The 14,898-nt window shown below is 36.7% G+C and overlaps 1 protein-coding gene across 1 annotated transcript in view; it reads right to left on the bottom strand.

Moving 5' to 3' along the window:
* Positions 1-13,185, bottom strand: part of CUNH11orf58 (chromosome unknown C11orf58 homolog) — a 15,831-nt gene extending 2,646 nt beyond the window's left edge. The window contains exons 1-4 of the mRNA XM_004369677.2: positions 13,000-13,185; positions 6,590-6,673; positions 2,656-2,716; positions 899-1,008 (exon numbers count right to left, since the gene is read on the bottom strand). Of these exons, the coding sequence (XP_004369734.1) occupies positions 899-1,008; positions 2,656-2,716; positions 6,590-6,673; positions 13,000-13,062 (318 nt within the window). The 5' untranslated portion in view covers positions 13,063-13,185. The remainder of the gene's footprint in view (positions 1-898; positions 1,009-2,655; positions 2,717-6,589; positions 6,674-12,999) is intronic.
* Between the last annotated feature and the right edge of the window lie 1,713 nt (positions 13,186-14,898).

The following is a 14,898-nucleotide window of genomic DNA, read 5'->3' as shown; positions in this document are numbered from 1 at the left end:
ATCACTTTCAGAGTCATCTGGACTTTCAGGATCAGGTGACTCATCATCATCATCATCTCCAGCCACATCACCTTCTCCATCATGATCTTCTACCTAAAAACATCAACCAATGGGCTGTTTCTTTTTGTAAATACAATCACCTATTACAAAAATAGGAAAAGACTCTAATTTTTGTCACAGAGTTTTAAATACAGTTCACTTACTAGCCATTAAATCAATGGTTTTAAAACTGGATCTGACCAGAAGCTGTGGAGGGATAAAACAAGGACTGAGCAATCAGGCATCTCCACACTCATCTGTTGTACATGTTGGGCCTTGAGTAGGATTTTGTTTTAAGAAAGATCTGAGGACCATTCACAAGCCTCCCTCCTCCCCCTCATATGAAAACCTCTGTGTTATATCTTCTTGTAAAAAAACAATTTTTTTTTACGTGAATAAGGCAAATTAACCATTCAGTTTCATGTGGAAAACAGTTACCAGTGTTTTGCATATTACTTTGCTGTAATTAACCAGTAGTTTCACATTAATTCATACTATGAAAAGAGGTCACTAAGGAAACTGAGAAGGAGTTCTCCTACACCAATATTTTAAACTTACATGAAATATTTAACCTAACTTGTGGGCATGCTTATTAAGGATGGGCCCTAATAATTATGTAAGTCAAATTTACATTAAGCTAGTATCAGAAAATATATTTATAAAACCCTAAAAATATCTCTTCAGATTATCTATGGAGAACCAGATGAACATATAAAAATATTTTAAAATAACTGTATAAAGAAAGCATTCTACATAGGATTCTTGATGGCTAGGGTAATCTGACAGTCAAGTGGTAATAAATGATATCAAACTGAAAACTGATTATCGTCCCAATCAATTAAAATAAGTTAATTACTACCTCACTGAAGCCAAGTCCACAATGTCGTCGATATCTTCCTGATAATTTACTGTCCATGCTTTGCTGATATTGAGACTCCAGTTCTTCATTAATTTTTTTGTCTTCTTCCCCTGCATGTCCAGTGTACTTTGGTTATGTTTCAGTCAAATTAATAAAAACATTTGATTATACAAAAAAAAAAAAAAAAAAAAACCCGTAATACAGATGCTATTATATTCAGGGCTGATTTCTTTAGCTGTAACTAATTTTACAATAAATTTTGTGGACAAGTTTCTACATCCCAGGCAGTTACCTAACGGACAATAATTGAAGGATGTATTTATGACTGTTTCTTTGGTAACTAACACTCTGAACTACAAATGTGTTTATATAAAAGATGAAGAACTTGTATTTTTCTATCTGACAATCTAAACCACACAAGAGTCTTGGAAAGAGCTGCCTGAAGTTCAAATTAATTTAATTAAGTAATGAAGCATTAACTACTAAGAGTTTTGGGTATTAAATAGTTTAGCTTCTTTATAGTATAATAAATGACTGTTCTCCTAAAAGTGGAAGTTTTCTCCTGGTTACTTAAAAAAACCTCCAATAAACAAAAGCTTCTGTCTGAATAGAAACAGTGAAGGCAGGCAATTCTGTTCAGAAAAGAACTAAATGACTTTGTAACAGCTCTCCTTTATGCCTTTCTTTGCTTATCAGCTTACCAAAAGAACATAAATTTACTTAGTTTAAAATTTTTATTTACTGTACTATGCAACATTTGATATTTTATACATATATTGTGTTGTAAGTTATGAAGCAGAACACTAAACACCTATAAATCTATCACTTAAGAACTAGAACATTACCAATCCCATTGACATTTCCTGTGTATGACATTTTAATTCATACATATAAGAGGAATTTCACTTTTTAATCAGAAATGGTGGTGCTGTGCATGATTTTTATTCATAAAGCTTCCAATTTTAAAAGAATAAACGCAGCAGTTAAATATTTTTCCATTCTGCAAAGCTCAGGGACGCTTTGTCAATGCACATCAATTTTAAGTAATGGTTTTAATGCCAGAAAAATAAAAACTATTAATTTTGAAAATGTGCTACATATTCTAATCAGTAATAAAGTCAATTTAAGTAATTAAAAGTTCTGTTAAATACAATCTAGGTCATTATGCCACACTCTGTTATTAATAATGCCCACAGTTAGGGTCAATTTTAAATAGGAGAAAATTTCACTTTTTAGCTGACTGAATTCAAATCTAAATTCATTTCCAGTTTTTATATAAAAATTTTTTCCCATAAAAAATTTCTTCAGGCTTTGCAACTAGCTTATATTCTTCAAAAATTTCAGAACAAAACTTAATGACTAAACTCAAAAACAATCATAATATGCCAACTGTTAAGTTTTAGCAACTATGTTAATATTAAAATAATTAAAAAAATAATATAAACTACACCTATCATAGTTGGCAAGATGAGCCACAAAACATCATTACAATTACATGTTCTGAGTCAGTAAAAATGAAGACAGGAGGTTAGCTTCTTGGTTAGAAGATCATATTGACACGTACTCTCCAATCTTTTTAATCAAAGTACATACTAATCTTTACGTGACACATATGTAACATTTTTACGATATATACCTTTCCAATTCTAATGTTTTAATCATTAACACAATTACAGAAGTGAGAATATCTCTAAATAACTACAAATATTTCACTTCAAAGTTAGCACCTTTACTATGATTATATTTTACTTTCTCACCTGTTCGGAAGTGAGATGTTGATTTGTGATCTCCTATAACAAGACGACCGGTATGTTCTTTCTATAAAAAGATGGAAAATGTATTAGAATTTAACATAATTACTTAGTGTCTATTATATGCCTCACTCTATTCCGGGCCTTTGGATACAGTGAAAAGGACTAAATTTAAGAGCCCTGTCTTTATGGAGGTGGGGGTGGGGAGGAGAGACAAACAATAAATGTAATTAAGTAAGTATATCATTAGTATGTTATGAGGTACTAAGTGCCATTTAAAAAAGAAAGAAAGAAAACAGAGCAGGGAAAGAAGGTTAGAAAAAGTGCAAAGTGAGAATAGGGATCAGGCTGGAATTTTAAATGGAATGGATCATCAGGGTAGATGGGAACATATTTGTGTAAGGACACAGGGCTTAGTCATACAGATACTGACTAGGGAGAAAAGTATTCCAGATACACGGAATAGCACTGCACTAAGGCAGTGGTTCTCAAAATGTAGTCCCTAAACCAGCAGTACCATCAATCACTTGGGAACTTGTTACTAATGCAACTTCTCTGTCTCCAACATCTCCCACCCCATCTACTAAACCAGAAACTTAGGAATGGAGCCCTGTGTATTTTAACAGGCCCTCCAGGCAATTCTGATGCACACTAAAGTTTGAGAACCAATGCCCACACGAGTTTATCAGGGAGTGTTCAAGCCAGTGTGCTAGATGCAGAGAGTAGTGGTAGATGGGTGTGTGTGTCTGCGTGTATGCGCATACACGCACTGTCATCTAGCCGAATACGTCATTCACATATATTCATTCTATGTGGATTAAATCTTGTGTTTAGGTTTATATTTAAGGTTTCAAATATTATAAAATCTTGGTTAATCAGAATTCTGAAACACTAGCCATGATCACAGAAGCTACAGAAAGTAGGCAAAAGTTAACTCTTGCCCCCCAAACCCAAAGATCTACCTATACTTAAAATCTATTAGATCAAATATAAGTAGGTTTTTTTCTTTACCTGAAAGGTAAATACACAAGTATTTGTTTTATCATTTTTTTTTTTAAACACATCAAATGTTTTTTAAAGTATCTATTTCAGTACTACAATGTTCAGTAACAACAACAAAGAAAAAATAAGTAGGAAACCTACAATGAACAGGCCAATTTGACCCACCAAAAATAACTGCTTGTTATTAAAGGAATCTATGTGCAGGACTAAAGGAAAAACTTATCCTCCAGTCCAATTTTATTTGCTAACTAAAAAGATGCAGAAACAAATTTGGGTTTACATTTTTATCAAATTTACTTTACAAAATCATTCTTAACAGTTATTTAAAATATTCTATTCTTTAAATCTTTAAAAAACTCCAATTATGGAGCTCACAAAAAGCATTTTGGGACGTCTTAAGGACAGTCATTATGTTCCTCCTGAAGTACTTAATTTCACAATTTTTCAGAGAGAATTTTAATTCTGAATATTTTCCCTGAAGCTTCCTTCAAAGTGGGCTTACCACATAAGGTATACAGTTTGGTAACTAGACTGAAGACTAATGTAGGAAGTATATTCTAAATGTGTGAACTATGAAGTCAACCAATTCATTCAACAAATACGTAAACCTATTATATACTACTAAGTACTATGCTAACATTATTGGTATATATTTGAAAGAGAAGCGCATATTATGCCCTACGTGTTCTTATGCTGGACAATTTTAGTACACAAAAAAAGCTCTCAGGTAACTAGCAAATTGAGTCAATCTAAATATTTTCTTTCCAAAAGCCCAGTTAAACGAGTTGCTTTAACTTTTTCACCTTCCCTTTCTGATGCCTCTGGCCTATCTCATGGAGAGACTGCAAATGAAATTATTTAGATACAAATATACAACATAATAATCTTTAAAATATAAGAAAAAAAATCACTATTTACAATATATCACAAATAGCTAGTTCATTATTATTTGACTCCAATAAACTCCCAACCTCAAACTTTCAAAAAGAACAGAGTTTAAAATAATAATATGAAACATAAAAATAAATCTATTCAAAGTCATCAACTGATGAGGCTACGTAATTACTCAGTTTATCAGTTCCTCTATCCACTCTTCATGATTCACATTTGTTTTCATAAGGTAAAGAAACAGTTCACTAAAACATAAGAGTGATGGTGAGATTAGATGTGACTTTACAAAACAACCTTAACCAATCATCTGTGAAGATACCGTAAGTAGCAAGTATTCCTACTGTGAAATAATGGCAAGCAAATTCTCCTTACACAGACATTACTGAAAAACTTCAAGCACTGATGCTTACTGTCTTACATGCTGTTAATACATAAGCAAATTAATTATTCAATGTGCTGCTTCTTCAGACTGCAGAACAGATATCCCATTAACAAGATTTACAAATATATATATAATAGCATCAAGTTATTCTAGGATGATGATGATATTGCACTGTCTATGCTCTCCTAGCTGGTTCTCCCTGTGACCACTAAAATATTCATGGTGGCTGGCTAGGATGAGTAATATGCTTATTCTGGCTACAAAACAGAATAAATTTAAATAGTCCACTTGAAGATCAAAGCTATAACCTTGGCTTTGCTCACAAATTTAACGTATGCTAAACAGGATTATCACTGGTAACCAAACTTCTACATTTTAAGTTAGGATGCTCTTCCTATATTTGTTTGAAGAGTTTTCATTCTACTAGGTTGAGCATATCCCCTCAACTATTACTTTATATATCCTTAGCAAATTCTTTATTTGCATAGAACCAAGAGAAACTTCAGACTAGTATTTTCTATGACAAATCACAAATTATAAATTGAGAAATCTGAATTAGTGAGATAAGAATACTTCCTCTGTATGGGTCTTAATGTTTTACATGACCTCTCCCCACCCCTACCGGCTAACTCTTCCTCTTTTCAGAATCCAAGCAATTCCATTTCTGGGAATCTTTCTTACACAGCTAAGCCAGAGTCAGATGTCCCTTTTCTGTGATTCCATAGCACTATGACATAGACTATATGCACGGCTCTTCCACAGCAATTATAATTCTGTATCATTACTATATGATTGCCTCCGTTACATGATGGCTCCAAATGTGTTATTGATCTATGTGACCACAGGACCTAGAACAGTGGCTGGCGTGTATTAGTTAATATTGCTGGTACAATACATGAATGCATTCCCATGTGTATAACAAAAATGAAGGGCAGAATTTCATTTTAAGGATTTTAAAAGAGAAAAAAAGCTTTCCATTTCATCCAAATTTGGTCTGTAGGAAGACTACTGGAATAATGTTAGGAAACTGGCTTTACTTACTTATAAAAAAATTAATGTTTAGAAACCACCATATTTGCATTTAAAAATGAATTGCTAGGAATAAGAAAGTTTGTTTCAATAGGCAGTGTTTTTCTGGCACCTCTATTTTATACCTTCTACTACATAAATACATTAATCAAACTGAGACACATTTTAAAATACATTAAAAATATTTTAATTAGGTTTTTGATAAAGGATATTCCCTTAGCTACTACTTCAACGGCTAGAAAACCCAAAAAACCCACTGCTGTCGAGTAGATTCTGACTCATAGTGACCCTTTAGGACAGAGTAGAACTGCCCCATAGGGTTTCCAAGGAGCACCTGGTAGGTTCGAACTGCCTACCTTTTGGTTAGCAGCTGTAAGGATCTATAAAATATGACAGACCTACCAACTGGCTTTGGACAGAGATCTCTGTTCCTATAGAGTAACTTGTGTAAAAATATCTTCTACCAGAAAGAGTATAAATTTTACGTACTAGGTTAGGGCTGTAAAATTTCCCAAAGTCAAAAGTAATCATGCAGAACAGGAAAACGGGATCTAAGTGTATTCAGTCCTTACTTAACACACATGAAAACAGGCATTTTCACAGAAAAGATAAAGATGTATACTATCTGATGCTTACCTTTCCTGCTCCCATAAGTCTCAAAAACTTCTGTTTTCTCTCTTCATTACCTAAGTCTGCTGCCTCCCAATTGCTAGATCCAAGCTGGAAAAGAAATTAGCCAGATTAAATTTTTGTACATAACAACAAGTTAAAAAATTTAAAGTGTACCCTGTAACTTCAAGTTCTTCGTTCTTTTGTCAGTTTTATCTAGAAACAGGGTCACTGTTCTTGCTTAGGAACTTAAACATGCATTATATTCAGATTAAAATATACTCCTTTTCTACTACCTCAAAGCAGAATCCTTTAGCTCTTTGCAGTCAGAGCTGTGGTTCTGCAACATATGATTGCCTGACAATCACCTAGAGGGCTTATTAGAACAGATTGCTGGGCTCTACCCCCAGGGTTTCTGATTCAGTGGGTCTGGATTTCTAAAATTCCCATGTGGTGATGCTGCTGCTGATGTGGGGACCACACTTTGAGAACCACTGCCCTCGAGTCTTGCAGGAGCCTAAAGCACCGGTATTCTGAACCCCGAAGCCTGCATAGTTGTTAGGTGAAGTTAAAAATTCTGATTTTAGCGACATTCTAAACCAGTTGCCATTGCTGATTCCAACTCATGGTGACTCCATGTGTGTCAGATTAGAACTGTGCTCCATAGGGTTTTCAATGGCTAATTTTTTAGGAATAGATCACCAGGCCTTTCTTCTGAGGTGCCTTTGGGTGACTAGAACCTCCAACCTTTCAATTAACAGCTGAGCACATCAACCGTTTGCACCACTCAGGGATGCCAGTGATATTCTAAGGGACAGTATACCAGCAAGGTCCACTGGACCAATTTTAGTTTTTGAGTTTCTTTTTTAAGTGGTTTTAATTATTTGTAAGGATTGGTATGTCATGAATTTTACTCGCTCTCAGAGGTCTTCCAAAGAACAAAGAGAAAATTTATTTATTTTTTTTACAAGGACAGAATAAAATTCATTCTATCTTGCAATTATCAAATGGGTCCACTGGAGCCTTTTATAAATCTAAGAAATATTATGGAATCTCAGTGATATTTCTCCCTACAGGTTGAAACAAATGTAAGAATTATTTTATTATAATTCATCAATTGTTCCCAATTAGGTTAAAAACTAAAGTTAAAAAAAATTAGAGTGGAAGAATATTATTCTGTTGCCCAAAGTATTCATCATCAACTTTCAGAAAGACACTATGTTATCTATTGTCTGCTTTTAGCTTTCAATACAGTTAAAAATTCAAAATTTTTCCTTTTCCACCCATAACGGAAAAAGAGAAGAAAACTGGCGAAGGAAGGCATTTCACAATTACCACATGAATCACAAGGTAAATGCAAAATGACAGACAGTAGCACTCTATACTAATGATGATGGTGAAATTATATAAGCAAAAATCTCAGACTATGAGTCCGAGCAGTGAAGTACTAGATGACCTTTCTCCAACTCAACAATCGACGAGAGACAAAAAAGAGGACAAAAAAAATATGATACTTTCATTCAGCAAGTCATTCAACAGAAAGGATTTCACCTTGCAGTATTCTGCAACAAGTGCCTGGACCATCTTGTTTTTCTAAAAAAGAGCCTCGACTACCCTGTTTTATTTAATCTTTTATGTTTGTACCACAAAATTTACTTGATATGATTCATAAGTCGACAAATGCTAAGGGCAGGCCTGTACACAAAGGTGACTGGAAGGAAATAGATGATGTGGAAATGAAAACATTCACTGAAAATTCTGAGTTTACAATCTAAGAATGAAAATGTTTTGCAGTTATGGAGCAAAGATGACAACTCCCTCTTTGACACAAAATTATGAGCAATCATAAGTTCAAAAAATCTTCAAATATTATGTTTTGATGATGCAAATGCAGGAACCAGAAGTAATGCTAAGCTAAAACCTTTTAAAAATGGATTTGAAATCTGAAATTACATGTTCTAGGTTCACACGTGACAGCTGATGAGCAGTTAGTTGTATTTAGAGGATAGTGCCTATTTTGGGTATATATATTCCATTAAAATCAGGAAAACGAGGAATAGAAATTTGGGTTTGCTATGGTTAAATTCACAAGATAATTTCTAATAAAGTTGGTTTTTGCCATCCCTTTATTCTTACTTCTGAAAATTATTTGTAAAAGACTAAAAAAATAATGACTATTTTTTCTGGTTAGGAGTCCCTGGGTGGTGCAAATAGTCAAGCACTGGACTTCTAACCAAAAAATCGGTGGTTCAAACTCACCCAAACCCAAAAACTCATTGCCTTGAGTTGATTCGAACTCACAGAGACCCAGAGGCACCTTAAAAGTAAGGCCTAGCAATCTGCTTCCAAGGTCACAGCCTTGAAAACGCTATCGAGCAGCTCTACTCTGCACACATGGAGCCCTGGTGGTGTACTGGTTAAGAGCTTGGCTGCTAACCAAAAGGCTGGCAGTTCAAATCTACCAGCTGCTCCTTGTAAACCCTATGGGGCAGTTCTGCCCTACAGGGTTGCTATGAGTTGGAACTGACTTGATGGCAACTAACACGTGGGGATGAGCTGGAATCACTCAATGACAACAGCAAACGTTTTCTCTGAGTATATGTGTTAAATAAAGCATTTGTACCATATAGAACCCACTTTTGGTTCTTCTAAATTCCTTTGGGGAGGAGGGAACTCATATGCTTTCATGATTTTGACTATGTTAAGTTCCAAATCTCTACCTCTTTCCATCAGACTCTGCTCATATCTTTTTACAGATCGTTTAGTTAAGTATTTCTGGCTCAATACAGGAAAAAAAAAAAAGTAGTCAAACTTCACCTGTGGTCTGGTTCTCACTAAATCACCTGCTCTGTGAGCCTGGAACTGTCACTTAACTTCTTAGTTTTAATTACTTATCTATGTAGAAAAACCCAAACCAAACCCGTTGCCGTCAAGTCGATTCTGACTCATAGTGACCCTTCAGGACAGAGTAGAACTGCCCCATAGGGCTTCCAAGGAGCGCCTGGTGGATTCGAACTGCCAACCTTTTAGTTAGCAGCTGTAGCTCTTAATCATTATGCCATCAGGGTTTCCTATCTATGTAGAAAGGCTTAAGAATAATAATAACACCTATCAGTTGCACAAGGAGCCCTGGTGATGCAACGGTTAAGTGCTTGGCAGCTAAAGGAAAGGCTGACAGTTTGAACCTTCCGTGAGAGAAAAGACCTGGCGATCTGCTACGGTAAAGACTGCAGCCTAGGAAACCCTATGGAGCAGTTCTACTCTTTGGGTGGTGCAATGATTAAAGCACTCAGCTGCCAACCAAAAGGCCGAGGTTCAAACTCAGCAGCCACTCTGCAGGAGAAAATACCTGGCAATTTGCTCCCATAAAGATTACAGCCCAGGGAACCTTATGGGGCAGTTATACTCTGTCCTACAGGGTCACTATGAGTCGGAATTGACTCAACTGCACACAACAACATCTGCTGCACAGTATTTTACAACTTACAAATTACTTTTCACTTACATTCTTTCAAGAAGCTCTTCCAATAGTCTATTTAACAAATAAGGACACTGACAGAGTGACTTGCCTAGATCCTCTGGACTTAAGTCCTGTACTCTTTTCACACGATCAAATGAAATAGAGTATGTGAAAGTATCTACAAACTATGGTTTAAAAAATGTATATAATCAAAAACAAAACAGACTAAAATCCAAAACTTTCCCCAAACTCTATTTCTATTAAAAGAACAAACATCCTTGATGTCTTTACATAAACAACCCTATCATCTACAATTTCAAATCTTAATGTTTTCTTCAATCATTAAGTGCTTCTGGTTCTTCTTTCGAAAGATCTTAGAGTACTACAGCAAGTATCCTGCCCAAGTGCTGCATTCTGAAAAGCACATGGGTGCCTGGTAAATTCTTAGAGGGCTCTCCACCAGTTGCTAAAATTAATCTCCCCACTCCTTAAAAAAAACAAAAACAAAAACACAAACTTTAATTTCTCCACTCTAATCAAACCAATGAAACAATTTTTAAGGGCTGTGGTGGTTCAGTGTTAGAATTCTCGCCTTCCATGAAGGATACTCAGGTTCACTTCCTGGCCAATGCACCTGATCATGCAGAGCCACCAAACATCTGTTAGTGGAGGCTTGGGTGTTGTTATGATGCTGAACAGTTTTTAGTGGAGCTTCCAGACTAAGACGGAGTAGGTGTTCTACTTCCAAAAATCAGCCAATGAAAACCCTAGGATCACAACAGTCAGACTGGCAACAGATCTTGGGAATGGCACAGGATAGGGCAGCATTTTATTCAATTGCGCATGGAGTCGCCATGAGCTGGAGACCGACTCACAGCAGCTAAAAACATTCTTATACCCTTTACTTGAAATATACCGTAGTTAACTCTTACTTAAAATTTACTTACACGTGGTCAGCATTTTCCTAGAGTTCTATTCTGTGATTCAATCTCTACTTTTAATAGCTTTTTAAAATATTTTGTTACCCTCAATTAACTTATAAGGTTGGCAAAGAAAACTTCAATTATCTTTTACATGCAGTGGATGCTCACTAGAAACTGCTGACCAACTACTTATTATAATTAGTTGATTTTCTTCAATTTAGATTTATACTTTTAAAATCATTCAAAATATTTTTATATATTATTATTTTGAAAATAGTTTTAAAAGACAAGTAGTACTTAAAGATAATCCCCAATTACCAGTAAAGTAATAAAAATTCATGACAAGAAACTGAGCAAAAAATCATTATCAGGGGACAAGTTACTGTATTGCACTGTAACATTAGCAACATAATCATTTTTAGATAATGTTTGAAGGTGTTAGACCCTAATCTTGAATTGAAACTATAACTATATCCTTCAAAAAGAATATGATTTTGGGATTGGAAAAAGTCTTAAAAGTCATCTATTTAAACTGATCCCATTAGAACCTGTAGAGACTTAATGCCTTAATCTCTTTAACTTTGTTAAATTATATAATAGCACTTGGAGTTTTCTGTTTAAAAGCTTGAGTCTAGCAAAACAGGTGTCTGATATGCTAGCAATCAAGTCACAGTTAACAATTACCAGGAGGAAAACAATGTAATAGCTTCCAAAATGGCAGCCAGGTTACTCAAAAAACCTAGATAAACTCCTAATAAGTACTAAATTATGTGAAAAGGTCTAATAGGTAGTAAGCCAGTAGCAGAGAGAAACAGGGCTCACTGAATAAACCTCACTGGATACCCATTCATTCCCCAAATCTTTATTGATTACTAATCTTCCTGAGGAGCTAAATCAATTTCCTTAAAGACTCCTACTGTTCCGATCCTCACCCTGCCTTCCACCCAAAGAAGGGTGGGTGGGTCTTAACACCATCTCATTTGATACAACTGATGGCACTACTATTATTCAGTAAGTTTTTCTGCAGTTCACATAAAATATTGAGAGGTACTGAATTACTTTATAGAAAACAAAGACCTCTAAACATTCAGATACCGACAGTCCTTTCAACAATAACAGAAAAAAAACTAGATGTCACCTCTTCATCATCCTTAAACATGGCCTCCTGTGAAGCCTTCCTTAGCTCCACTTCTTCTCTCCCCCCTCAAAAGTTTACCCATCAACGTATCTATGGCATTTTTTGTATAAAGGACCTAGTTTTACGTTTACTAGTTACCTGCAGTTTCCATGACACTGCGCTAGAAGCTAGGTCGAATATACAAGACGGCCTAAGATAAGCACTATATTTACTCATCTTTGAATCCTCAACACCTGGCACGGCAATAAATATTTAATAAATTAAGGAATGAATGGTTTGCTATTTAAATTGACAAGCTGGGGACTGGTGGCGAGGAAAGCGAGAATGAGGTAGGTATGTGACATCAAAATGGGCTTCTAGGTTTCACCGCCTTAGATCTCATCACCATACAACACTACGAAATTAAACCTCGGGCACAATTTTTGGTTCAATACTGTTCTCGGTTTACTCCTCACAGTAAACTGTTAACAATATATCGCAAAAACAATCCTGGCCGGTAGATGTGCCCCAATTCGCACGAACATCTCGACACTGCCAAAGGAGCATTTTAATGCTAAAATGGGGAGGCTCTTGCCGTTTTTATCTTGACTAGAAAGGCCTCAAAACAAAGCTTTATCAGCCTTCAAATACGCAAACATAAGGATCCCTTGACTAAGCTCTTTCACTGGATTTCTTCAACACCCCCCCCACCCCCACCCCTTCCTACGCAGGTCTCTGACTCTCGGCATGTAGACTTCTCCAAACCTTCCGACTCTAACTAAAGGAGGGAGTCATTTCTCAGTCTTCCGTTCGGTTCCACCCCGTCAGCGCTCCCCTCTCAGGCCACCTCAGGCGCTTCCTCCATCATCCACCCCTCCCGGCCTACCCCAGCCTTTTGTAGGCCTCAACCCTCATCCACTCCGCCATTGTTATTTACATCGTCGTCTGGGGAGGCTGAACGCTTCACCCCGTGCGGGTGGGACTCCCTGGCAGCACTCATCGTTGTGGAGATCCAGTTAGGAAATACCGAACCCCCTCGCCGTTCTCCTCAGCCGTGGATCCAGCACCCTGCAATCTACCACCGGCCAAGCAGCGCCTCTCCCGAACGCAAAGCCCCTCCGGGCCTTCTTGATCAAAGACGTCACGGCCGCGGCCGTTCGCCGCCTCGGAGCACTCTGGGAGTTATAGTTTTCTATCTCACTCCACACCCGCCTGAAAAAGGGTGATGCATGGGTAACTGAAACTACAACTCTCAGGAAGCCCAGCGACGCAGGTCGCGCAGTGCGAGCGGGAGTGCCCGCTCAAGCTCCGCCTTCTTCGGCTGGCGGAGAGAGGTTTCCCGCGGATGGGTATAGCGGTGAAACGTTGACGCAAAGGTTCGTCGCCGCTGAAGGAGACTTACGTGGGTTTTCACATTTCACCGTGAGACGCTGCGCCATTGGCAAATGCATCTGTTGTAATTAAGCACCTAGGTTTAAATGTAGTGTTATTTGAGGCTTATTGAAATCCTCAGAGTGTCCTTACCTCAGGACAAAAACCTTAAAAAAAAAAAAAAATGGCTTCCACCGTTCCCTAGTGTTAGCTCTCTGTTCTAGCAGGGGATTTCTAAGTGACTGGCGGTGCTGCTTTCTAAAAGATTCTGACGAATCTTTCATTTCTTTCTCAGTTACCTAAGCCAAAGTCCATCTGAGGGCATTCTGTAGACTTTCCACACGGCTTTCTGTGAGGTGGGAGTGATCCTCTACGACTTCGCTGCTGATCTGTAGGCACAGTATCTGGGCTTTCACCAAGTGAAAGTTCATCTCTGCCAGAAACCGCTGTATCTCTTTTCTTTTTAATTTTTTTGTTGAGGTGAAATCACAAAATTAACCATTTTAAAATCTTTCAATTCAGAGGCATTTAGGACATTCCCAATGTTGTGCAGTATCTCTATCTAGTTCGAAGACAATTTCATCACCCCAAAAGGAAACTCCGTGCTTAATCATTAAGTAGTACGGTCCCATTACCCCTTCCTCTATCCGCTGGTTACCACTAGTCTACTCAGAAAGCCCTGTATCTTCCTGCAGTATGCTGTATCAGGATGTCTGAATTTTTAACCAGGCCTGAACTTGGCTGTCTTCAGCTATGTAAAACATACTGGCAGGAGCCTTGTCCTTACTTATTCTGAAGCTTTCTGACCTTGATCAAAGGTTGGATTTATTAATTTTTTAATTAATTTTAAAGCGAAGATCTGTAAATGGTATGACAGCACAGATGCCAGTGTGAATTTGGGTACTGAGAGCTGTCTGTGAAACTATGCTTAAGTAACTAGCCTTTGAATTCGGTAATTTCTCCAGTTTGACTGTCTGTGTAGAAATATTATTTCCTAGACTTCAGATGTTCCCTGAACCGTTAATAGCACTGTGACCAGTGGATGACAGATTTTTAATTTTTGCAGTCATATATCCAAATTCTCCTTTCTTTTGGAAGCCGAGGAATACCATAATAATAGCATCGGGATAATACAAAAAAAAAAAAAAGATTTTGAATTGAGTTATATTTCATAAGTATAGCCAAGCAAAGGGCACCTTAATCTATTATTTCTGTGGTCAAAAATTGTAAATCATGTCAGAGGAGTAAACTCACGTTGAGAGAAAGCACTTTGTGGAAGTAATTGCTTGCTATTTGCTGTGAATTAAAATATTTTGCCTACTTACACCATGATTCTGCTAAGATTCTGTAAATATAATCACAGTGAAATGACATCTAAGTTATAGAGTTTTCTAGGATAGACTGCAGTTCACCTCCAGTGGATCTGACAAATTTTAATATATACAATTTATAACTCTTAGCTATA

This window comes from Trichechus manatus, unplaced genomic scaffold (genome assembly GCF_000243295.1).
Source record: "Trichechus manatus latirostris isolate Lorelei unplaced genomic scaffold, TriManLat1.0 scaffold00006, whole genome shotgun sequence".
Taxonomy (NCBI): Eukaryota; Metazoa; Chordata; class Mammalia; order Sirenia; family Trichechidae; genus Trichechus; species Trichechus manatus.
Note: the sequence above shows the minus strand (reverse complement) of the source record. Positions and strands in the feature narration are given on the sequence as shown.